This window comes from Lates calcarifer, unplaced genomic scaffold, assembly GCF_001640805.2.
Source record: "Lates calcarifer isolate ASB-BC8 unplaced genomic scaffold, TLL_Latcal_v3 _unitig_2017_quiver_672, whole genome shotgun sequence".
Taxonomy (NCBI): Eukaryota; Metazoa; Chordata; class Actinopteri; family Centropomidae; genus Lates; species Lates calcarifer.
In genome coordinates this window covers 47,982-72,495 of record NW_026115922.1, presented here as the reverse complement: position 1 = coordinate 72,495, position 24,514 = coordinate 47,982, and the positions used below count along the sequence as shown (strand labels likewise).

General features: G+C 45.5%; 4 protein-coding genes across 6 annotated transcripts; 2 read left to right on the top strand and 2 right to left on the bottom strand.

Annotated features, from left to right (window-relative positions):
- Positions 1 to 76: 76 nt before the first annotated feature.
- Positions 77 to 1,666, bottom strand: LOC108891774 (growth arrest and DNA damage-inducible protein GADD45 beta). Its single transcript, XM_018689089.2, has 4 exons — positions 1,407 to 1,666; positions 1,167 to 1,268; positions 855 to 1,077; positions 77 to 737 (listed from the first exon to the last, which is right to left on the bottom strand). Exons 1-4 carry the CDS (start codon positions 1,448 to 1,450, stop codon positions 624 to 626), a joined length of 483 nt encoding a protein of 160 aa, XP_018544605.1. The 5' UTR covers positions 1,451 to 1,666; the 3' UTR covers positions 77 to 623.
- A 3,716-nt stretch (positions 1,667 to 5,382) lies between these two features.
- Positions 5,383 to 10,791, top strand: LOC108891768 (survival motor neuron protein). 3 transcript variants are annotated; one of them, XM_018689082.2, is made up of 10 exons: positions 5,383 to 5,531; positions 5,793 to 5,870; positions 6,621 to 6,719; positions 6,796 to 6,984; positions 7,084 to 7,275; positions 7,634 to 7,780; positions 8,362 to 8,517; positions 8,593 to 8,739; positions 8,821 to 8,871; positions 10,663 to 10,791. In XM_018689082.2, the coding sequence occupies exons 1-9, from the start codon at positions 5,475 to 5,477 to the stop codon at positions 8,854 to 8,856; spliced, it is 1,101 nt and encodes a 366-aa protein (XP_018544598.1). In that variant the 5' UTR covers positions 5,383 to 5,474; the 3' UTR covers positions 8,857 to 8,871; positions 10,663 to 10,791. The 3 variants fall into 3 exon arrangements, with proteins under 3 accessions (XP_018544598.1, XP_018544599.1, XP_018544597.1); XM_018689083.2 differs by lacking the exon at positions 10,663 to 10,791 and adding an exon at positions 9,287 to 9,641 and having other exon boundaries at positions 8,365 to 8,517; XM_018689081.2 differs by lacking the exon at positions 10,663 to 10,791 and adding an exon at positions 9,287 to 9,641.
- Positions 10,790 to 12,294, top strand: LOC108891771 (cocaine- and amphetamine-regulated transcript protein). The gene is made up of 3 exons (XM_018689086.2): positions 10,790 to 10,931; positions 11,438 to 11,521; positions 11,689 to 12,294. Exons 1-3 carry the CDS (start codon positions 10,800 to 10,802, stop codon positions 11,794 to 11,796), a joined length of 324 nt encoding a protein of 107 aa, XP_018544602.1. The 5' UTR covers positions 10,790 to 10,799; the 3' UTR covers positions 11,797 to 12,294.
- si:ch211-1a19.3 (uncharacterized) lies at positions 12,220 to 23,945 on the bottom strand. The gene is made up of 5 exons (XM_018689084.2): positions 23,484 to 23,945; positions 18,154 to 18,250; positions 14,604 to 14,757; positions 14,276 to 14,424; positions 12,220 to 14,084 (listed from the first exon to the last, which is right to left on the bottom strand). Coding segments are annotated over exons 1-5 (729 nt in total). The 5' UTR covers positions 23,811 to 23,945; the 3' UTR covers positions 12,220 to 14,082.
- Between the last annotated feature and the right edge of the window lie 569 nt (positions 23,946 to 24,514).

Genomic DNA, 24,514 nt, shown 5'->3' with positions numbered 1-24,514 from the left:
CAGGACCAGGTCTGGACACCCCCCCCCACCCCCACCCCACCCCCCCTCCTGGATGAACCACTCAGGAATCAATCGATCATTTCTCCATCAATAATTTATTCATCAATCAATCAACAGGTGATATATTAACTCTGTCACTTTAAATACTCAGGGATGACATCACTGTGGAACTCCATTGCGTCACTGGCAACAACAAATGTATAAACACTTGACGTCACATGCAGTGTACTCTCGCGTCAGTTCAGGTGAGAGCGGACAGGTGAGCAGAACACCTGCAGCCTGCAGCTCAGGTCCGGTCACCGGTTCACTTCAGTCACGTGACATCCAGGTGACAAGTCTGGAAAATAACTTCCGTCTCTCTGCAGCTCCGGGACCAGGAGCCTCCTGCACGGTCCGGTCCGGTACCGGTTCCTCACGCAGCCCTCAGGCCATCATCCAATCAGGCAGCAGGAAGCCCCCCCACCCCCAAAACAACCACCAGTCCGGGTCCGGGTCCGGTCCGGTTCAACTCAAACGCCGTTACTCCTCTTCAGCACGAGGACAGGCCGTTTGGACTGACTCCACTCTTTCTCACCGCTTCTCTCCGCAGCGGTCTGACTCGGTTCGGTTCGGCTCGGCTCGGCTCAGCGGTCCTGCAGCTCCAGGCTGGGGACCCACTGGTTCCTGCAGCGGCTCTCCTCACAGAAGCTGCTGACGTCCTGCAGGGCCTGGCACTGCAGAGGCTGGACCGGAGGGTTCTGCAAGACACGGAGGAGAGGACGATCAGAGTCCGGCTCTCAGAGTCCGCATCAGACCTGACTCATTTAAAACCATTTAAAACATGAGTCTCACTGAGGAGGAGACGCGGGACTTACCGTGACCAGGATGCAGTGCAGGTCTCGCGGCTCGTTGCCGTTGCCGTCCTCGGTGTCCTCCTCCAGGACCTGCGCCAGGCGCCGGACCCCGGACACGCGCAGGATGTTGATGTCGTTGTCGCAGCAGAAAGCCTGAAGCAGCGTGAAGTGGATCTGCAGCGCGATGTCGTCCAGGTCCTCCTCATCTGTGGCGAGGACGCACAGGACCACGCTGTCCGGGTCTCTGCAAGGGGAGGGAACAGAGCCGGTTCACATCAAGACCCTGAACATGAGCACTCATCACCGGTGAGACCACATGAAGCGGATACTTACACATTCATGAGCTTGGCGGACTCGTAGACCCCCACCGTGAGACAGTCCTGCCGCTGAGCCGCGACCAGCAGCTCCTCCAGAGCCTGACTCACCGTCTCCATCCTGCACACACACACAGGCGTTAGAACACAGACCGAAACCGGCAGAGGGGCTGCACACTACACCAGGGACCCGAGACCGCATGAGTCCAGGACCAGAGACTGAACTCGTGCAGCCTCGTGCCGAGAGACAGAAACTTACTTTTTCTCTGTGCTGTTGGATCCGACCACTTCCTCCAGAGTCATGTTGAAGTCAGTGAAATAATCCACCAGATCCAGGATCAGGAGAAAATCCACAGCGCGGAGAGGCTGCTGTCCCGTTAAAGTCCCGGAATAAAGTCCCAAAGAGCGGTAATCCAGATCGGTGCAGAGCTTGGTCCAGAGTCCGTTAAAACGAGCTGAGTCCAGAGATAAAGTCCGCGCTGAGAGTCCGTGAGAGGAGCGGAGGTTTCTGTCTCTGAGCGCAGAGACCTCCGCTCTTATACCAGCTGTCCGCAGGGGGCGGGGCCGCGCCCGGCAGCTCGCTCCCTGATTGGTCCGCCGCTGTCAATAGATCCCCCATACTCTGCGCTGATTGGCTGAGCGCGCAGCAGACGGCGGAGATCCCACGTGGGTGGTTTCGGAGAATCCCCCGCTCTCCCCCCTCCCCCCTCCCTCCTCTCTCTCTCTCAGTTTGTTTACCGGGAGTCTTTTTTTTCCTCTGAGCGGAGGAATTTCCAGATCCTCGTGCCCGCGCCTCCTCCCAGCTCCCTGAATCTGGTCCTGTTCTAGGAGGGGGGCGGGGGGGCTGCAGAATTCACCTGAACCGCAGCCGGACCGAAGCCTCCTCTCCGCCCCGCACCGCAGCTGCAGCCAGCCTTAAAACACGGACTTTTTAAACGGAGTCTGGTTCGTGCAGAAACAGAGAAGGGAAGCAGGTGACCAGCCCCGCGTGTTAGAGCGCGAGCGTGGGAGCAGCGCAGATTGTTCATTGTGTAACGGAGGCTGAGGTTGTGCAAGAGCAGAGATAAAAATAAAAGATGGAGAAAGGAGCAGTGTGAGGTTCAGGAGAAGCTCAGATGGTGGTTCGGGTTCTGAGACTCTGCAGCTGCACTTCCTCCTCTGAAGCTTCTGGACGCGTCCGTCCAGGCTAAAGATAACCCGGACCCGGGATCAGAGGCTCAGGCCTGGAGCCTGGAGCAGTACAGAATGAAATCACACTCCTGTTTAATACATATAAATGTGCACGTGTTCATCCTGCTTCATGTGCATGTTTCATGTGTTCACAGCGCGTTCATATCACACACGTGCCCCCCCCCCAACTCATGATCAGATCCTGCAGGTCTGATCCAGACTGTTCTCAGAGTAAAACCAGGTCTCGGGCGCCCCCCATCGGCCCTGCGCTGACACTGCAGCGGTGAAACCTGCAGGACATGTTGGAACACGCCGGCGTCAGACCAGGACTCTCTGCAAAACCGGTTCAAAAGTGCGCCACGTGCAGAGAGGGAGACCCGGAGGACCTGCCGGTGAAGGTTTCTGGGTTCAGGGGAGCTGACAGAGTTTCAGGAGTTATTGAGGTTTTGGAGGTTTCAGGGAGACTGAAGAGGATCTGCCTACCAGTGTAAACTGTTCACCTGGATCTGACTGACCTCCTCTAACATCCTGTTCACACACACTCACCTGTGTGTCTGAGCTTTACATTAATATTTACACTGAACACTTCCTCTGTAACTGATTATTATCGACAGGTGATCGATCGTTAATGTTTCACTCAGGTCAGATTCTGAATTTAAACATCAGCTCTTCATAATCATCAGTTTGTTTCAGTCCACAGAGGAAACTGATATTAAATGATCCTGTGGCGCCACCTGCTGCTCAGACTGCGCACAGCAGCTTCAGCCACTTCAACATGATCATCTGTTCTGTTGGACTGACTGACTGACTGACTGACTGTCTGTCTGACTGACTGACTGACTGTCTGTCTGTCTGACTGACTGACTGTCTGTCTGTCTGACTGTCTGACTGACTGTCTGACTGACTGTCTGACTGACTGTCTGACTGACTGTCTGTCTGACTGACTGTCTGACTGACTGACTGTCTGACTGTCTGTCTGACTGACTGACTGTCTGACTGACTGACTGTCTGTCTGTCTGTCTGACTGACTGTCTGACTGACTGACTGACTGTCTGTCTGACTGACTGACTGTCTGTCTGACTGACTGACTGACTGTCTGACTGACTGTCTGACTGTCTGACTGACTGACTGACTGTCTGACTGACTGACTGACTGACTGTCTGACTGACTGACTGACTGACTGTCTGACTGACTGACTGACTGTCTGTCTGTCTGTGACTGTCTGTCTGACTGACTGTCTGACTGACTGACTGTCTGTCTGACTGACTGTCTGACTGACTGTCTGACTGACTGACTGACTGACTTTTTTGGATTTTCTGTGTTTGTGCAGGAAGTGGAAAATTATAAAATCCTCAAAAACTTTGATGAAGTTGAAATGTTTCATCAGAGCTGGAACGAGTCTGAACAGTTTGAACAGAAGTGAAATAAACAGCATGAGAAGGAGTTCAGGATGAGAAACATGAAGCTGGAATTAATAAAGTTTTATTTCAGCTCCTTGAACAATCAGTCACATGACTCCATTTATTTCACTTTAAAGGTGAAACACGTTGTTATCACAGTGAATCAGGAGAAATCAAACACATTACAGAGGCTGATTGATTATTGACAGGTTAATCAGGATCATTAGCAGCTGATCAGCTGTTATTAATGAAACGTGCGAAGATCTTTGATGAAATCAATCACTGATCCCGATCAATACCTCAGTCTTAATCACTCTGGGCTTTTAATGTGAAGCCACTGATCACATGCTGTCATTGATGAAGTGCTGATGGCTTCATTGACGACTGATCGGAGGATCAACGGTCGATGATTAACAGCAGTTAACAGGAGAAAGTTTCAGAGAAAAGAATCACATGACAGAAACTTTCCAACGACAGAGAACAAAGTTCACAGAAGAAGAAAAACAAAGTTTAAGGAGAAAAGATTTCAGGAAGTTTTCAGGCTCAGAATCAAAGTTTTACTTCTCTGTAGGAAAAAAAGTTTGATTTTTAAGAAAGTTTAAGATAAAGTTACAGAGACTTTACAGGAAGAAAGGCTGAAACTTTATTCAGAGAAAACTCTGAAGTTTAAGGAATTTTAACTGTGAAGTCAAAGGTCATCTATGTAGGTATAAAATACTGATGAATACAGTTACAATACAATCGTGATAAAGTTAAAGGAACGAAATGTTTTTATAAAAAACGTTTTAGAGGCTTCAAAGTTTAACATGAAAGCTGAAGTGACTTTTAAAGTTTCATTTGAGAGGAATAAATGTAAAGTTTCAGACAGAGTTAAATGACAGTTTAAAGGGTTTTTAACTGGAAGATTAAAGATTCATTTCTAAAGTTTCTTTTTTCTTTTTCCTGTAAATTTTCTGCAGAAAATCTCAGACGTCAAACGTCTTTATAAATGAAGTGAATTTCAGAATCAACAAACTAATTAACCTTTAATTTTACAATACACACATCAGCTGTTAGTGTGTGTGTGTGTGGGAGTGTGAGCTCTCCTGCTGGTTCACCTCCTCCTCCTCCTCCTCCTCCTCCTCCTCCTCGTCAGTCTGCAGTTTTTCCTGCAGCTCTCGCCTCGTTTCCATCTCACACGTCTTAATTCCCTGGTTTCTGCTCGGTCCCAGTCTGGAGGCTCATTGAAAGGATCAGAATACACAGCTCGTCCTCTCTGAGCTTTAACAGTCCACACACTCAGCTGCTCACTGTCACCTCTGTTGTCTTTGGTCAGTCAGTTAAAGAGAAGCACATCACAACAATAAACATCTGCATAAGGTTTATTTACAATAAAGACAAGTTCAAATATAATTAGAATCAAAAATTAAACTCAGAAAGGTTTTTGAATTCGTGATACAAAGTCAGTCTCTTTCTGTTCATCCACTCTATAATGAAAAAATTACTTTTATTTATTAATTTATTAATGAAAAGAATAAATATAATTTCTCCTGAAAAGTGGAAGAAAAAAATTCCATCATCAGCCATGAAAGGTGACAGCTAGAGAAAATCTGTTATAAATCAATCAAAATAATTACATTTCTTTTATTTTGACATTCTTACTTATTGTGAAAGGTCTCACCGGAAGTTCTGTCTCCATATCCGGTGAACTTGACGCAGGTGTTGCAGGTTGTCGCGGTTAAATCTTTACCTTTGTGAAATGACCGTTGATCTAACCGATGACAGCCATGACTGAACCGACAGAAACCTCCGGTATTCACGGAGCCGCGGAGCCGGTGCGTTTTTATTCATTTATTCATTTATTATTCGAAAAACCGAGTAAAGACGGAAAAACGTCCGAGTGTTAGCCGAGTCACTCAGCTAGCATGCTGCCTAGCTAGTCTCAGGTTTTACGGTTGATTAGCACAAACAGACGGAGCAGCCGGTTTGTCTGTTACCGGGGTTATTAGTCGGTAGTTTCAGGTTCAGGTTAGCTCGTTAGCTTGTTAGCTAGCTGCTAACGGCTCCCGTCACTGACTAAATCTGCTCTCCCGCAGGTGGAGTCCGTCTCAGCGGCTGTTAAAGACGAAACTTCCCTCGTGAAGGCTTTTGAAAACACCTTGGAAATATCACAGGTGAGTTTAAAGGTTTATGTGTTTACGTTCTGCCACAGAAAGTAACTAGCTACCCGTGTAACTGTAACTTTACCGGGCTGTCAACACGCAGCGATAAAACTACGTAGTGTCAACGTTTTTCTGTCAGGACAGAATAATCAACCAAACTCCATTCAAAATTCTGCCAGTTTTAAATCGGCGTAGTTATAGTTGAACATAAGCACAAACCAAAGCCTGTTATCAGAGGTTCAGCCGCACGTTTATATGTTATTGTTCGGTTGAATCATGACATTAAATTATCAACGTTAGAAGTGTTAAGAGAGAACAATCCACCCAACTCCATTTAAAATTCAAGTTTAAATTTGGCTGACTTGTGTTAGAATATAACTAAAGATAATTATTACAGGATCATTTGTTTTAGTTCTGCTGCAAATATATCAGAAAAGACCAATAACTAAAACTTTACAGCAGCAAAACAGTTCACAAAACTTCATTCAACGTTCTGGAAATGGAAGAGTGTTGAACCTGTTACTTATTACCCAGATGTGATATAAAACTACAACAAGATAGATGATAAAGCAGTGTGGAAAGCTGAAAAGTTCTGCATGTGAAAAATTCAGCTTAGCTGTGCTCACAGCAACATGTTTTCATAGAGAACAGTTGGAGTTGGAGTTCAACCACAAGCAGGAAAACACAAACTTGGCAGATTTTTGAATGGAGTCTGGTGGACTGAGATACATGATATTTCTGTGTGTTTGTCTGTCTGTGCAGGAGGTGAAACAGACTGAAGGTGCAGCCTCAGAGGAGACGGAGCAGGACAGACAGACAGTCGCTCCACCTGCAGCTGAGACCTCCTCCGCTGAGTCAAGGGTAACGACCACACAGACAGGTCGGGGCAGGTTTACAGAACACGCTCAGTTCACACCTGACTGATTCTCTCTGTCAGTGGGTGGTCGGAGCTCAGTGTCGGGCCGTGTGGTCGGAGGACGGGCGGGTGTATCCGGCGACGGTGGTGTCTGTGGACGGCGAGCGCTGCAGGGTTCGTTTTATCAGCTACGGCAACGAGGAGGATGTGGAACTGAGCGCGCTCATGGCGCCCAAAGCTGCTCCGCCCACGCAGAGACAGAACTCTGAGGTAACGACGACCTCACGCCGCCTCACCTGTACACCTGGTTTAACCGTCAGCAGGTGCGACTCTGTCAGTGAGGAAACGTTGTCGATGTTTGTGTTTCAGGACTGGAGTCCTGGTTCTCGGTGTCGGGCCGTGTACTCGGAGGACGGACTGGTTTATCCAGCCGTGGTTCTGTGGGTCAAAGGTCAGCGCTGCCGCATTCGATTTGACGACTACAACAACGAGGAGGAACAGGATGTCAGCAGCCTGCTGAGCCCCGACGAGCTCCACGGACCCAGCAGAACCACCGCCAAGGTGAAGACCAGGACCAGGACCTGGACCTGGGACTAGGACTGAAATCTGTCTGTAGCTCTGAAAATCAAAAACAGATTCAGATTCATCATGTTCATGTATTCTCTGATCAGGTGACCAGTTCCAGGTAGCATTAGCTGCTAATGGTAGCATTAGCTGCTAATGGTAGCTTTAGCTGCTAATGGTAGCATTAGCTGCTAATGGTAGAATTATTTTGTCTATAATTTCTTTTTTCTTTTTCTGTTTTGATTTAATTTTCTGTTTCAACACTTTGAACTAAAACAATAGAACTGAATGTGAACAGACTTTATTTAAGGGTTGTCATAGTAACAGCTGCACTGGCCTCTGATCTGTCGGTCAGGTGTCGGTGCAGGGCAGCAGCTGGAAGTCCAGTTCACCCAGCAGCACCTCTGACTGGGGGAGGAGGAGGAGGAGAGAGGAGAGCCAGGGGGACAGAGGGGGAGACAGGAGGTCAGGGTGGAGAGACGAGCAGCAGAGCTCCTCCTGGGTGAGTCGGAGAATTTACCAGGTCTCAGTGGCAACACCTGCTGGTTAACTGCAGGTACTGCACCTGGAAAAACATCCTGGAATTCCAGTTATGAAGAGTTCCAGATTTCCAGTTTGAAGCTTTAAACATGTTTGATGTTCTGTAGATTCACTAAAACTAATGTTAGAAAACAGTCTGAGAAGCTGAAACTCTCAGCTGTTTGACATTTAATTTGATGACGTCTCTGAAAAAGATTAAAGCTGCAGCTGTTAATTATTTCATTATCAGCTCATTTTAAAGAAAAACGTCCATCAGTTTTCAGATTACTGCGAAATAAACAGAAAAAGTCTGAGACACTGCAGACATTCATTTCAAATAATCATCATGAATTTCCTTTTCAGATTATATTATATATTATTGACAGTGATTTCCTCACTCAGTTTGATTTATTTACATTTGTCATTTTGTCTTGATTTTCTTCTTTTTAAGACCTGTTGTACTAATGTTAATGATGTTAATGAACAGAGACGTCGGCTCACTGAGGTCGACCTGCTCACCTCAGTGACTGATTGTGTTGTTGTTGTGTTGTTGTTGTGTGTCAGCAGGGTAAAGAGAGGCTCAGTAATCAGAGTAAAGTGGAGAGAGAAGCCGAGGAGAGAAGAAGAGGAAACCAGCCGAGAGATGAAGTAGAGAAACCGACCAATCACAGCTTCTCTGTCTTCCCTCCGTTCCCTCCTCCCTCTCACCTGGGCTCAGGGGTAAAACTCTAACGTTGATCAAACAGGTGATTCATGTTGTCATTGATCAGACTGACACAGTGTCTCTGTCCTCAGGACCCTCTGTCCTTCATCCCTCCTCCTCCTCCTCCTCCTCTCTGGACGTCCGGAGGGAATGAGTCCCCCGGCTCCTCAAGAGTCGACGCCACCTCCAGCATGTTGATGCTGTGGTACACCTGTGGTTTCCACACCGGCAGCTACATGGTGAGTGTCCGGTCGTCTCCTCGGAGCTCTGACTCTCTGACAGAGAGAGCGTCTGTACTGAGGTGTGTTCATGTGTTTCAGGCTCAGCAGCAGCTCAGGTCGACCTCCAAAGACTGAGGCAACAACACACAGGTACACACACACACACAGGTACACACACACAGGTACACACCTGATCCACACTCTGCTACATCATCAGTAAAAAAACAGGAAGTGGTCAGTCCTCAGGGGAAACAGCTGTATGATGTCATCTGTGGCCTGATGATCTCACTGAGATGTCATCAGACATCAGGCCTTATGGGAAATGTAGGATCCAGTGTTTCTGGACTAAAAGCTTCACATTTACTCCTCACATCAACAACTTATCACCAACAACTGATTCTGTTTCTTGTTAGTGCGACAGTGAAAACTCTGTCAGTACAAGTTCAGTCATTTAAAAGTCTGTGGACAGAAAATCTTTTGTTCATGACGAGTTGAGGATCTGCAAACCGAACGTCCTCTTTCCTCTTTCATATTTAGTTTTTTGTTTTTTTACTTTCTGCTTCAGAGCCAGAGAGAATAATGAGACGAGAAGCAGCCGGGACGATCGTCTTTCACTCACTGCACTTTTTTCTTTTGGGTATTTTAAAGAGACTTTTATTTGCTCTTAGTTGAGAGTTTCCGTGGAGAAGCTGAGGTTCTCTGACGAAGCAGTGTGTTTGTGTTGAGACGAGTTCAGAGAAGTTTGTGTGTTTCTGTGAAGCTGTTTTTTCTTTGATTATGTTCAGAGTTTGAGCGTTGGTCGATAAAACGCTGAAAACTGTGCTGTTAGAAAATGAAATGAAGAGATTTGGAACAAAGAGAGTTGTGTTATTAAAAAGAAAAGGTGGACAAATATTTGTGCTTTTCATCTTCGTCTTTGAATCAGCAGGTGAAGATATTTAACACAGTTTGTGCTTTAAGACATTTTAAGATTTAAAGATTCGAACTGAGAAATTTTTAAAAACATAACTGATGCAGAAAACACAAGAGACCACACACACACATCAGAACAGATAACACTGACCACACACTAACAGATTCACCACCAACAACCAGTCTGGACTCACAGCTCCAAATCAGAAAGGTAAAATCGGTCTGAACACACCTCACACCACAGGAGAATCTGATAAGATCATCTGTACAACCATCAGATCATCAGACCTGAGGACTGTGATCAGGGTCTCAGGCTGAGACTGACGGTGTTATGGCGAGTTAACACTGATGAGGCTGCCAGCAGCCCGGCAGGAGAGGTCAGATTTCATAACTGAGCTGTGACCAAGACGCCAACTTTACTCTCAGATGACTCGACTCTACAGAGGGCTTTTAATTTGAAAAGAGAGATTTACGAACAAGCCAAACTGAAAGTGAGGTCATTGAACTTTACTCCGACCTTTTAAGGGTTTGATTGTTTGCTGTGTTCAGACAGAGGTCTGTGTGACGAGGATATTAAAGCTTTATATGTGGTTTGACGTAAACGCTGACGCTCAGAGACGCTGCAGAGCCACGCCTCTTCCTGTCAGTGAATCTGCTGGTCTACCTGCAGCTGTTAACGTCTTAAAAGGCATTGAATTCAGGGCCTTAAAGGTTGTAAAAAGTCTTGAACCTGTCTCTGCTGTTGACAGTTTGGCTGCTGCTGTAGAGACGTCCTCCACCTCTAACCATGTGTGATCACTGAGGCCTTGAAGACCTGGAAACAGGCTTCAGATTTAAGTTTAGTTTGGTGAAGCTGCAGAAACACTGATCCCAGCGTCTGCAGGAAACATGACGCGAGTTAAAAAACCTCTTTAAACACAGGCTTTGAAAATGAGAAATCCTGCCGTCACGTCCTGTTTGAAGGAGCAGAGGTCCGTCTCCTCGTCCGACCTCCGAGCTGCAGCGTCTGATTGTCTCATTATCGCACAGTAAATATTGTCAGAGTGACGTCAGAGCTGCTCAGATAAAAACCACCACGGCCGAGACTCAGAATCCAGAGGTGTCGAGTGTCACGCAGCCTCCGTCCTCAGCCCTCAGCCCGGTCCGAGTCCAAGTCCGTTAGCGCCATGGTCAGCGGCAGGATGTTGCTCCTCAGCGCCTCCTGCTGGCTGCTGGTAGTTGTGGGGAGCTGTGAGGAGCTGATAGAGGAGCGATCACCTGAGGACGACGCCATCAAGACGCAGGAGGAGAAAGAGCTGGTGAGTCAGGACGAAACATCTCACATCAGGTCGCTAGAGAAGATTTAGGATGAGTTTTTCTGCAGCTGCACATCGTTTATGTTATTGATTAACGTGATGATTTTTATCGATGATTTGTCTGTTAAATGTTAGAAAATGAGAGATGTGCAGTGATTCAGTTTACTGAAACAGAAACCAGAGAAATGTAGGAAGAGATCATTAATGATTTGTCAATCGTCAGCTCTACTTTATTTATATTCTGTAGCAGTTTAAACTCAGCTGAGGAAAACTAAACAGGAGAAACTAAGTAAGGTTAGTTCAGCAGTAAAACCCTGAGGTGGTCATCTGATTGTTCTGAGCAGTGAACAGATGTTTGTGTTCTGCAGATGTTTTTTAATGTGACAAGAATCAGGTGAAAATCAGACTCGGTCTCCTCCTGTCTAACGCCCACGCTCAGAACTTTATTTAAACTTTGAGTCTGTGGTTTGTCGTCTCAGCTCAACCTTCGGCCTCTGTTTCGTCCTCAGATCGAAGCTCTGCAGGAAGTCCTGGAGAAGTTAAAGAGCAAACAGCTGCCGTCGTCAGAGAAGAAACTCGGCTGGCTTCCCTCAGTGAGAACATTTCTCTTTTCATACGGGAACATGAAGGAAGTGAAAGGCTAAACATTCTCTGGTTGTTTCATGTCGACTGTCTCTGACGGGAACAAATGAACCTGATTCAAAAAGCTTCAGTCGTAGAATGAAGATGCAGATTGTGATTTGTTGTTGTTGTGTGTCAGTGTGATGCAGGTGAGCAGTGTGCGGTGCGTAAAGGGTCGAGGATCGGGAAGTTGTGTGGATGTCCCAGAGGAACCGTCTGTAACTTCTCCGTCCTCAAATGTCTGTAGAGCTCAAACACAAACTTCTACTGAATAAAGGCAGGTTTTTAAAAACTCTACTCGTCTTTGTCGTTTGTTCTTCTACTGGTCAAACACAAACACTGCTTCTATTTATCAGTCCACTACCTGAACTGACAGAACACCCAGGGGTGTATATTACCCATGATCCTCTCCTCCTGGTTCAGGACGTGCTGTAACAAACACACACTGTTTCTAGCTCTTGATATTTTCCGTCAGGTCAGAGATGAATTCTGGTTTTTAACTGGTGTGACTCTGAACCTGCTGGAGCTCAGACTTTGAGGTTAAATAGTTAAAGCTGGTTTAAACGGGAGCTGAGTAAATGTTCTCATGTTGACGCCTCTCGTCATTCGGCTGCAGTTCAACTCTGACCTTTGACCTTTGGTTGATCAGGCTCAAAGAAAAACACTGACATCTTACAAACTCCTCAGGTTTATTAATATCATCAACATAATCACCTGTCCCCTGAGGCCACCCCCCCCACCCCCCAAAGAAATATCCCAAACCAGCATCAGATAAAATTTAAAAAAGCTTCTAAAAGTCGAGTCGTCGTTCTGCTGCAGTGTCGGAGCTTCAAGCTGTGAGTTTGTCATAAAAAGCACAAAACACTAAAAAAACAAACAGCAGAAAATACTTCATTCACACACTGACACACACGTTTACTCCTGACTGTAAAACCCTGATCCGGATCAGACCCTGATCCAGACTCACGTCAGACTGAAGGTGTAAACGTGGTTTTAATAGGAAATAAGTGGCTTTGAGCTTCACTCATCGTCCCTGCTGATCCGACTCCTCCATCAGAGTTCAGATCTGCTTCCCTCCACTCAGACTCTGGATCCACCTGTGATTCAGGTGCAGCTTCTCTTTAAATCCCTGCTGATCACATTCAGTTATTGATCTGATATTTAACACGACTCTGTGATTTCAGAGGAGTAGTTGTAGTAGTAGCTTTAACCTCCTGAGGGCGCTCTCCACTGTACATAACAGCAGCATCATTTCCTCAGACACTGATCAATACTCTACAGCTGAAATGATCAGTTGATTCTCTGATGATATTTGATATTATTTTTCTGTGACAGTGAACTCAAAACTGTTCTGAGGTTTAATTCACTGAACAATTGATTGTTACAGAGCAACTTGCAGGTTTTAAAGAAATTTCTACTGAACATTGTCTGAAAAGTTAATTCGTGTGTTTCTTTGTTTTCCAAGACATGAATCTAAAACTTCAGAGGAGGAGTGTGTTTTCAGCTCAACACTGCCTCATACTACGTCACATAAGGTTATGTTATGTTTTGGTGATATCCATCTGTGATCATGCTGAATTACCTGTGTGCAGGTTGCACAAATGTAAATACATTTTCAGCCTCATCAGTTTCAAAACTCGCTCTGACTCGGTCTCCTCTGTGTTACATCACTTCCTGTTTGTCGTTTTTACAGCTCCAGACGTCACTGTAATCTTTATATCAGTGTATTTTTTGAAAATCCAGTTCTTATAATATCTGTACGTTTAAACCCAACCGATCGAGGCAGATGCTCGAGGTTTCTGCCTCTTAAAGGAAGTGTTTCCTCTCCACAGTCGCCTAGTGCTGCTCATGGTGGGATCTGTTGGGTTTCTCTCTGTAAATTTTATAAGATAAAGAGTTCGGTCTAGACCTGCTCTGTATGTACAGAAGCCTCAAGATAACCTCTGTTGTGAATTGCTGCTTTATAAATAACATTGACTTGACTTGGGATCTCCAACCTGCAAGTTGTTCTGTAAGGAAAATATCTGTCAGATGTACAGAAAAAATCTGAACGGAAAGTTCTCCTGTGATCAATCAGCTGATGTGGAGTGAAGCCAGTCTAAAAACTGATGCAGGCTTTGGAAAATGTTTTTTCTTAACGGACTAAAATATTAGAAACCAGCAGCAGGAAGTAAAAACTTGCAACAGGAAGTAGAAACTTGCAGCAGGAAGTGGAAACCAGCAGCAGGAAGTAGAACCAGCAGAGGCAGGAAGTAGAGATGCTGATCTGTGTAGCTGTGAGGAAACAGTGGTGCAGTAGAGCAGTAGAGTCTCTAACGGTCAGTGAACGTCTCAGCTGTTCGACTTAAAGCAGAGTTTGTGTCCAATCATACGACAGTGTGATGTCAGCGTCTCCATGGCGATCTGTTTGTTTTGTTTGTTTGTTTGTTATGTAGACAGGAAGTTTGTACAGCAGTCATAAAGTCCGTCCAGGCTCCGCCCCCGTCCTGGACCACAGTGCTCGCCGCCGAAACGACTGTCCGCCGCACTGAACTCCTGAGAACAACAACAACAACAGTGTTAGGATTTAAACCTGGAGCTGCAGTGGCAGGAATGATGCGTTCAGGGTGCAGCAGTTTGTGCTCTCTGGGACTCCTGAGGTCTGTGCTGGTTCTGATTTAGAGCCATGTGGGACAGATTATGGTGTTGAGTTGGGACAGGGGAGCGCAGGCGGCGTCGGTACTCACAGGTTATCAGATGCAGAGCGCTGCAGACGAGCAGCGCCAGAGCGGGAATACCAGCAAGGGGCGAGGCGGCGGACGTCTTGGTGGGGAGGGGGGGGTCCTGCTGCTGCTGCGGCTGCTGAGCCGTGGTTTCAACGGATTTACACTTCTGACTGTAAACACACAGAGACAGAGACCGGGTCAGAGCTGCAGCTGTTACCTTCATAAACCTGATTCTGACGTCCTGCACTGGTCTGGTCTGATGACTCAGAACCAGAACCACAGCGTGTTGGAAACCTCCAGCGATCGACGGAGGCCAAGCTCAGTCCTGACTGATCCTGTGTTCACTCACAGCTGTTTCTGCAGGTACTGCTGGGTGGACTCGCAGGCTTTGGTCTGACTCTGAGCCGCCAGCATCTGACTCTCAGCCGCCGTCTTCAGACTGAAACAGGACTCGGTCTGGTGGAAGGCCAGGGTCAGGTTCTGCTGCAGGATGTCGATCTGGTCTGAGGATAAAAACACAGACAGAGTAATTACCTCAGATATCTGCTTTGCTCAGGCTGATTAAAGATTCTGGGTCAGATTAATATCTGACTCTGGTTTCTGTTGTAAGAGCTGGATCCACATCCTGACTCCTGCTCCAGTCACAACCTGATCTGACTCCCTGGATCTAGACTGTGGTTATCTGCTTATTAACTCGAGACATCACGACCAACTAAAATCCTGTTTCCTGGTCCAACTTCTCTGAACAGATCTGAGTCCAAGAAACTATTCCGTGTCATTCTACTGCTTTCACTATGACGAGGAAACAACACAGACTCAGCACTGCAGCACCTGGGAAACAGGAGAGACTCAGAGAAGTTGGACCAGGAAACAGGATTTTAGTTGGTCGTGACTTCAGACCTGCTACTGAGCACCTGTTCCAGGTGACAGGTTACTGTTACTGTTACCAAATCCAGTTTGTTTTGAACAACCTGTGAGTTACTCGTTGTTTGTAGGTGAAGACTTTTCTGTCGTTTACTGATGCAGTGAAGCTGTTGTACAACATAGTTACAGTAACTAAGGGAGGGGGTGGAAACACCTTGGGATCTGAGCCGGAGGAGGTCTGGAGGTCTGGGAAACGCCCTGCAGGGTGGTGGAAAACTGGCAGAGTTTGGTTCAGGTCTGCGGCTCCATTAACATATAAGGAAAGGTCCAGTCTTATCACAGTTATGTCAGGAATGATGGGAGCTGCCAGGGCCCATGTTTTCTCTGCTTTAGTTTGTTTATGTGCAGATTCTGGATCAGATTCAGACTCAGATCCTGCCAGAAAATCTGCATCTGAACCAGAGACAGTCCAGGACCGAGTCATCTGTTAAAATACTGACTGATATTTGTAGGAAATCTATAAAACAAGTTGATTTGAAGTCAAGTGAAAGAACATCAGGCTCAGAAATAAACATTTTCTAAACCAACCTCTCAGCAGCTGAATATTTTCTCCTGATGTGTTCGTTGTAAAATGAGCTGGATGTTTTTTTCCAGAGTTTCTGTCGTGTTCACATTAAACAGTGAGTGATGTTTATCACGGTTGGCAGCTCCCAGTTTAATACAATGCTGCTCTCATATCTGCTTCATACAGGAACAAATGGTTTCCCTCCGACTGTTCGCAGCAGGAAGTCACCTTCATTAAAGTCTCTCTCCACTTCCCATCAGGCCACCGTTTGTGCCCCAGCTGCTTCTGGAGAGTGTTATTAAAGGAAAATACCTTTTTCTTCCATTAACAAAAGACCTGACTTCATCCTCTGAAACAAAAACCTCCCAACGGGTCGTTTGGTTTCTGAACAGATCAGAAACAAATAATCCTCATGTATCTGCATTTTTTTAAACTGAAGATTTAATAAGAGAATGACTCGATGATAAATAAATAACAACCAGAGGAGATGAACGGCTCAATACGAGTCAGACCTTAACTAGTCTGGACCCTAGAGACCAGGGACCAGATCTAAACTGGAACCAGCTCTCAGAACCAAACCCTAGACTAAATGAAGACGACTAATCTCAGAGAGTTAGTTTTCTACAGACCTAAACCTGAGACCTAAACCTGGACCTTGACTGTACCCATGTCTGTAGGACCAGGACTGGTCTGTAGAGTTCAGTATATTGTTACCTTCTTCACTGCTGTAATTAAACCGGCTGTAATCTGCAGTTTTTGATGAACATGATTATTTTTGATTGATGACTTTTTGATGAATCTTTAGTCGTATTTTTGTTTTGCGTGTTTGATTTTTAACGTCCTCTGATCGTTCTCGTTCTTTGAGCAACTGAAACATTAACGTTAGTTGACCTTGTTCTAAACGTCTCAGCTGTTGATGCTTCCTGATTCTCAGAATGTGTGAGTCTGTGCTTCCTATTAGCAGCAGGTCAAACAGATGAATCAGCCTCTGAACAACAGATATGATATTTATGGCCTTTTTCAGCTCTAATAACATTAATACTGTGTCAGAAGTTTGTGGTGTGTAGTGTAACAGAAACAGGATCTGAGAGTGAGTCAGACTCTGGTCTCTGCTGGACTCACAAGAAAAGAAGGAAGGAAAAAGGAAAGTATGAGACTCAGGTTGTAGAGAGTTTCCAGTTGGACTCAGTGACCATGTTGAGTTGTGAAGTCCAGCAGGAACCTCCTCCCTGTGAGTCTGAGCCGTTAGCGTAGCGCTGTGATCCAGATCAGAGCAGGGAAACCCACATAGTCCACATTCCAGAGTCCTGACTGAGTCCTGATGAGTCCTGAGCTGCTGCTGCTACTGGGTGCAGCCACTGGTCTATCTCTGCTGTTTCTACTGTCTCTACTGTTTCTATTGTTTCTACTGTCTCTGCTGTTTCTACTGTCTCTACTGTTTCTATTGTTCTACTGTCTCTACTGTTTCTATTGTTTCTATTGTTTCTACTGTCTCTGCTGTCTCTACTGTTTCTACTGTCTCTACTGTTTCTATTGTTCTACTGTCTCTACTGTCTCTACTGTTTCTACTGTCCCTACTGTTTCTACTGTCTCTGCTGTTTCTACTGTTTCTACTGTCTCTACTGTTTCTGCTGCAGTACTTCAGTTTTATCATCTGACTGTGGCTCTGACAGTTTCTGGTTTCATCAGTGGATAAATACGACTGAACGAGAGACTTTAAAGAGTCGCTGCTTCATTTCTTTCTCCTTTTTCTTGTTTACTTTTTAAAACGTTCTTCCCTCTGTTCTCTCCCTATCTCCTTCATTCTTTTCTTCTTTATTAGTTGTTTATTTCTTTCAGCCTTAAAATCTGGACTCTACTTTATTTCTTTTATTTTTCCTTTTTTTCTCTTTAACAACATAAAAAATCTCTTTCTTTTTTTGGCCACAGTCATTTCTTTATTCATGTTTTCTATTATTATGTTTTTCTATTATCTGTCATTTTCCTTCTGTTCCCTTCTTTCCCTCCTTCTTTTTCTCCTCTTATTTCATTCATTCCTCCTTTGTTTTCCATTTTTCCTTATTTACTTCTTTTTATTCCTTGTTTTCCTTCTTTTCATTTGTATTTTTCTTCTTTCTTCTTAATTCTTTCCTTGTTCCTTCCCTAATTCCTTCCACCACTCCCTCTCCCACTCCTTCATTCTTTCCTGTGAACCCTGGACTCTGAGGACTGAATCTGATCAGACTCATTTTGTTAAATCACAGTTTGTGGTTTTCTTTCAGACTCTCAGCTCATCTCTCGGAGCTGAACAACACTCCTGGCTCCTTTCCTTCCTTTTTTAAACCGACCAATCGTGTGTGTTTATTTATTCTGACTCACAGGTTGTCATGGTAACAGGGGAAAATGCAGCTAAGAATACTGTTGGCCGAGCTCGCTGAGAAAGTCTCCTTTCATGGCAGTGATGGAGATTTTCCTACAGAGCGATCGTTACCTTCCTTCAGGCCGAGCTGAGCCGTGAGGTTCGCCTCCGTCTGACGGAGCTGCTCCACCGTCTCCTGCAGGGCGCTGATGTTCATGTTCAGGGCCACCTGCAAACACACACAGTCAGGTTAAAGGAGAAAAACCTCCTCAAGGATCTCCTACAGTCTTTTCTGTGGTTCTCTGACACCTCCTCTGGAGTTGGAAAAGAACGTCTCGGCATGTTCAGACTCTATTGATTTGACCTGGAATGACTCTTATGTGAGACTGTTTTTACCTGGATTCCTTGAACAGGCCACGCCCACCTGTGTCACAGTAGTCTTTCTTTTTTTTAAAGCTACTTCCACAGTTTCAGTCCCAGTTATTTGGTTCATAGATTTATTTCTGTAGTTTTTCATTGTGCAGCTCAGAGCAGGGACTGTTCCTTGTTTGGTGCATTCAGGGATGTCACGAACGAGTTGTGCCCTGAACTCTGCAGAGACCCAAACAAACACGAACCTGGTCTAAGTGACCCTCAGCTGGGCCATGCTGTGCCAGGCCAGGCTGTCTGCTCTCACAGCTGAGGTGGTGACTGAAAACAGGACGGCTCCGTCTGTCGACTGAGAACGGCTTTTAGAAACATTCCTTTCATTGAACGCAGCGGTTATAGTTAGACCAGCAGAGTCCTGCACTTAAAGGAACAGTCCAAACAAATGTCTTCATCCTGAGAGCGTTTTAAAACCATAACAACACACACTGTACACTGTGTAATCATAATCATAATACTGATGTACACTGGGTGCTCTGTGTTGATAATAACAGTACCAACTGAACTCCTTATTTTATCAGTTCATTATCAATACTGTGACATTTCCACGTCCCTTCAACACTCCCAGAGTAATCAGAAAGGAATCCTGGATAGGGACAACTATAACCCTATTAAAGGCCCTCTACATTTCTCAAGGACTTCCAAAACCACCTTAAGGAACTCTAAAACTTCCTGAAGGATTCTTGAAACAGAAATCTTCCCCGAGACATCCTCAAGGAAACACGTGGAAAATAATCTGGAATATTCTTATCAAATCCTAAAAGGACCCCTGGACCTTTATTACAACTTCAGTAACCTCTGGAACTTCTTCAAGGACCACTAGAATCCTACAAAAACTCAACTCTCCTCAAGGACATTTTACTGCTTCCCAGGACAAACCAATGTTTTCTCAAGACTTTAATCAATGACATTTTTTTCTTGATGCAGAACAAACAAACTGACCTGGAACCTGTGGAATAATTCAGCTCTGAAGCTGAAAATGAGAAGAATCCAGAGGTATAATGACTCTCATACTTTGTGTTTCACTTGTTTTACTTGAACTGTCTGAACACATGAAGCTGCTAAACAGGAAGTGATGTACAGGAAACAGCAGTGAACTCGTCACTTCATTCTCAGTATTTGCATTCAGTGGCAGTTTGCTGCGCTGACAAAACTCAAACCACAGCTGTGATCCTTCCTGCTGACAGAACCTGATCGTAACCTGACATTAATGACTGATCACTGACGAATGAGTGAGGAACATGGGAAGCCTCTTCAAGGACTCTTACAATGTTTTAAAAGCCACCTGCAAAAGGGCTGTTGAATATGACCAAAATCTCATATCCTGATAACAATATTTATCAGACTTTTTTCGGAACCAAACCACATTCATGCTACAGAGATTTGTCTCGGCTGGTTCTTCTCCTGTTCGGAACATAAACAGTGTCTTTTACAACATCAAAAAATAAACAATAGAGCATAATATGAAATGTTTTTATTTCGGCATCTGATATATATCGTTGTATCACACACCTCTAACCTGGACCATGCTCAAGGACCACTACAACTGAGTCAAGGCCTGATATACCTCCTGAAGGACTCCTGGAACACATCCCAGGTCCAATATAACCCTATCAATGATCCATTAACCCTCTCAAAGACCTCTGGAACCTCCTCTCCTGGAAGATGGGACTAAGTTGCTAACTGGCCCATAAAGTCATTCAGCTGAACAACATGTTGATCTCTAGAGCTCAACAGTGTCAACAGTTTGGTGCTGACTGATCTGAACAGAACCCTGATCTCAGCCCAGTCCAACACAAACCAGACCTCATCACCAACCCCAGTGTTGGACCTCACCGATGCTCCAACAGGATCAGATCAGATCCAGATCTGCTGGACAGACTGAAACCAGGAGGCTGTTAGAACAGCACCTTAATGAACCTGCATACACACAGCTGTGCACACACTTTTGGCCATGTATTGTAGATTTATTCATCTTCATTTATGCACAGGACAAAATAATTTGAATAAGTCCGATCAAGATAAACCTCAGATGAGCTTAGTTAGCAAATTAAAAGACAAAACGATTTTATTTCAAACTGATTCAATACGTAAAGACAAACCCAACTGGTTCATTGGAATCAATAATATAATTAAACCGGGAAAAAAAACATGTCAAACCAAACCACAAACCAAACCCTCTCCCTCATACTAACACAGCACCTGCAAATACCACATGTGGTTCATGAGTTTCACAGTTGAGATCAGGAAGACTCTGTTATCTCTGATACACCATCTCTGTCACAGGGTTAGAAGAAGAACTCATGTTCTTTAGATCTAATGGTAAAATATGTGAATAACACAACTGTCGGCTGCTCTGAGATCAGGTGATACCAGCTGCTCTCATTAAAAGCTTTTATTTTGTAGGAATGCTGCAGTGGGTGACTGTGTCTTCTGCAGCTTGTTTTATTCAACAGATTTTGTTCTTACTTCTTTTTTGGCAGAGGTCAAACACAGGAAACTGTCAGGAGGCACAGAAACAACAATTATCTTTTCAATCTCCTGTGTCGGTGTGAATGAACATCCTGAGGCTGTTAGACTCTCACCCTGCAGCATTTCACTGTAAATGAAACTGAAAATTACTGACTGGTTCTCTGTGTCTTATGATCAAAGATCATTTTGTTTCTGTAGTTCAACAGATTGTCGTCTCTGATCAGCCATCAGCTGTTTCAGTTCCAGATTAATAATTTAGCTGATCATCTCCATCGTTATGACTCAGGACCTTCAGACGATGAAGGCAGTTTTATTCAATTTGCACTATTGCAGCTGCCGGAGGTAAAGAAAGCTGTAGACGAGTAAGACTACTGACTTCATCCTCTGAGCAGGAAACTGCTGAGAGGAAAGGTCACAGCTCATCGATTACGTCGGCAGTCGGTACTAACAAAGACGGAAACACAACAGATCTTTACAGTCAGCTGAAAAGGTTTCATCCCAGAGACCACACAGAGGGGACGAAGATGCTGTTTGTCCGTCCACACTGAGTCCTAACAGGGCCAACAGCTAACAGGGCTAACAGCTAACAAGACTGACAGCTAACAGGGCTAACAGCTAACATCTATGTTAGCTGTTAGCTAAATGAAAAGTGAATGAAAAGTGATCGTACAGAAGTGTGGATATAACAACCACAGTTTCCTTCTTCTCAGTTAAAGATATGACACTCCTGAAGCAGTTCAGCTAGACTCTGATCATCACACCTCAACCACACCTGTAAATAACCTTGACTCAAAGGCCCACTTACACGCTTCCTCTGAACAAAACAAATCAGTCTTTTTTCCTGAGCTTTCAGCTGCAGAGTTCCTGAGGAGGGTCAGAGGATTCACCTGTTATCTTCTGACCGACCGGTCACCTGGACTCTGTTTGTCTAAACATGGACTCTGGTACTGGACTGTTCCAGTAAAACACTCATGGTCACACTGTAGCGCTCACTGTGAATTCTGGGTAATGTAGTACCGGGCGAACAAACAGCCAGAGCTCGTTACATCTCCCTGAGCAGGAAAGAAACTCTTTATGTATTTTCAGACTTTTCTGTTTCTGTAAATAAAGATCGTCCACAGACGTGATGCGAGAGTTTCCCTCCAGCAAATACACGAAATAATGAGGCTTTCACAGGATGAGAGTCAGGAGGGGAGACGTCAGACGGAGGAAAACATGAGGAGCAGAGAGAGAGGGAGGAGTGGAGCAGAGGTGAAGGAGAGGAGGAATGAGTCAGGACGAACCACGAGAGGAGGAGGAGGAGGGAGAGCGAAGGCAAACACTCACTTTTTCCAACCAACAACTCTGAGAATACGAAGCTGGAAAAGTTGGAAGCAGCTGAACTAAACTGCTGAACGTCTCCTCACAGTTTAAACAGAGCGCTGCTGCCGCGAGGCAAAAACTATTCAGACCCTTCACACAGAGGGGAAAAGAACAAAACTCCCAAAATGGAAACAGGGAGGAGAGTTCATATCAGTTCATATCAGAGCTGAGAACTGATCCCTGATCCCAACAGATCCTCAGTCTCTGAGTGTGTGGAGGTTATTTATTGATCTGTCAGTCTGAGTACATATGGAAGCTCTTAGTGTTTTGGTTGAGGAGGGCGTGGTCAGGCTTTGGTTTGAAGTTTTGGCCGTTCAACTGAAAAAGATTCTATTTTCAGTTTCAGTTTGGTAATAATTTACTGATTTATTTACACTGTAAAAAACAGAACTCAAACCATCTGTCCTGAAGAGACATTTAGTCTCGTCTTCATCCTGAACCTGCTCCTCCTCCTCAGCGTCAGCACTCTTCACAAACACACATTTTTCTTCTTGTCGACAAATATTTAGATATGAACCAACACTGAACATCACACACACAGACACACACACTCAGCGTCCCGTGGCCACAAATACACACTACAGCAAAAAATGTGGATTAATCCACCACTTAAAATAGTCCCTGACAGAGTCACAGAGGAGGGGAGGACTGAGACATGTTGGTGTACATTTAATGACAACAAGTTAAAAATAGAAAAACATCTGAGCTTTACTTTAAGTTGTTTGGACATAATCCTTCAATAGTTTGAGGGAACTCAACTAGTTCTGAATAATTTCTCAGTTTTTCTTCTGTAAAATCACTGAACCAACTCCATGTTCCCTGATCATCACAGAGAAATCTGGACGTCATTAATACACAGAAACTCCACATAATAATAAATACAGCTTTAGAATTCAAGAGAATATCAAATGTAAAGTTTTCCTTATTATTAATGATCCAGAAAGAGCAAACTAACTGAGTAAAGACGTGTAACTAAATCACTTCATGTCTTTAAATATGAAAACTTTCCTCTGAGTCCCAGCATGAACCAGGAGAGTCAGGGGGGCAAAACCAGTGAAGGCTCCAGTTCAACAGTAATCTGATTACTGTTACTTGTAGGTAATAAGTTACTTCCTGGTCTGTGTGACAGTGAGAGCCTCAGAGTCGAGGTCAAACTCAGGACTGACCTGTCAACAGTGTATTTTTTACAGTGTGGAACTCACGGTTTCCTGCCGACACTCCTCCAGCGAGGCGTTGGTGGCGTTGAGGCGTCCCAGCAGCACCAGGATCTCGGCTCTCTGGCGGTCCTGCTTCTCCCTCTCGGCCTCCACCATCTCCTCTAGAGCCGCCTTGTTCTTGTTGTACACCACCTTGGCCCCCTCCATCTTCTCGGTGACGTCCTGCAGCTCAGCGCGGCACTGCTCCGAGCTCTTCATGCTGGGAGACGTCGCCCACACCACGATCACGATGAGGGAGATGATGGACCAGAGGGCCAGCACGGCGATCAGCAGGTTCTTCGCCGTCTGGGAGGACTTGGAGGCAGCCGCCATGATGGAGGACACCTGAGGAAGAGGAGGACGGAGACGATGAAGACGAGCTGTGGAGCGAACAGCTGCTCTCAGACAGACTCAGGTTGAAGTGAGCTGGACTTTCCCTTCAGGCTGGGCAGGAACGGCAGGGAGGGGCTCCCTCTGAGGGTGAGAGGAGGACGGAAAACCCTCAGCCACACCCCCCCGCCTCACCCGCTCCACCTCCCACTGCCTCCCCACCCCAGACCTCCTCCTCCTCCTCCTCCTCCTCTTGTCAGGGTTATCGTGCCCAGAGAGGAGACGCAGCGATCAACAGGGAAGTCACACACACACTGTTCACATGGAAAGTTTCATTTATGTGTGAGGTGTGTGTGTGTGTGTGTGTGTGTGTGTGTGTGTGTGTGTGTGTGTGTGTGTGGAACACTGAGTTTCTGTTTCCCGGCCTCAGCCCACATGAACCTGGATGAACTCAGTCTGATGTGGATCCTCTGGAGTTCAGACTGTTTCAGAGTCACAGATCGAAGAAATGAAACTCAGATAAAACTGCAGCAGCTCTCACTCTTTCCTGACCTGTGGCCAGATGTTGGCACACAGCTGGCACAGCCCCGCCCCCTCGTCCTCCTCCCGAGCTGTGATTGGCTCAGAGCGTGCTCAGGGGGGCGGAGCTACAGACTCTTGGAAACAGCCAAACAACATCTCCATAAACATCTGTAACTGCTGCCAGG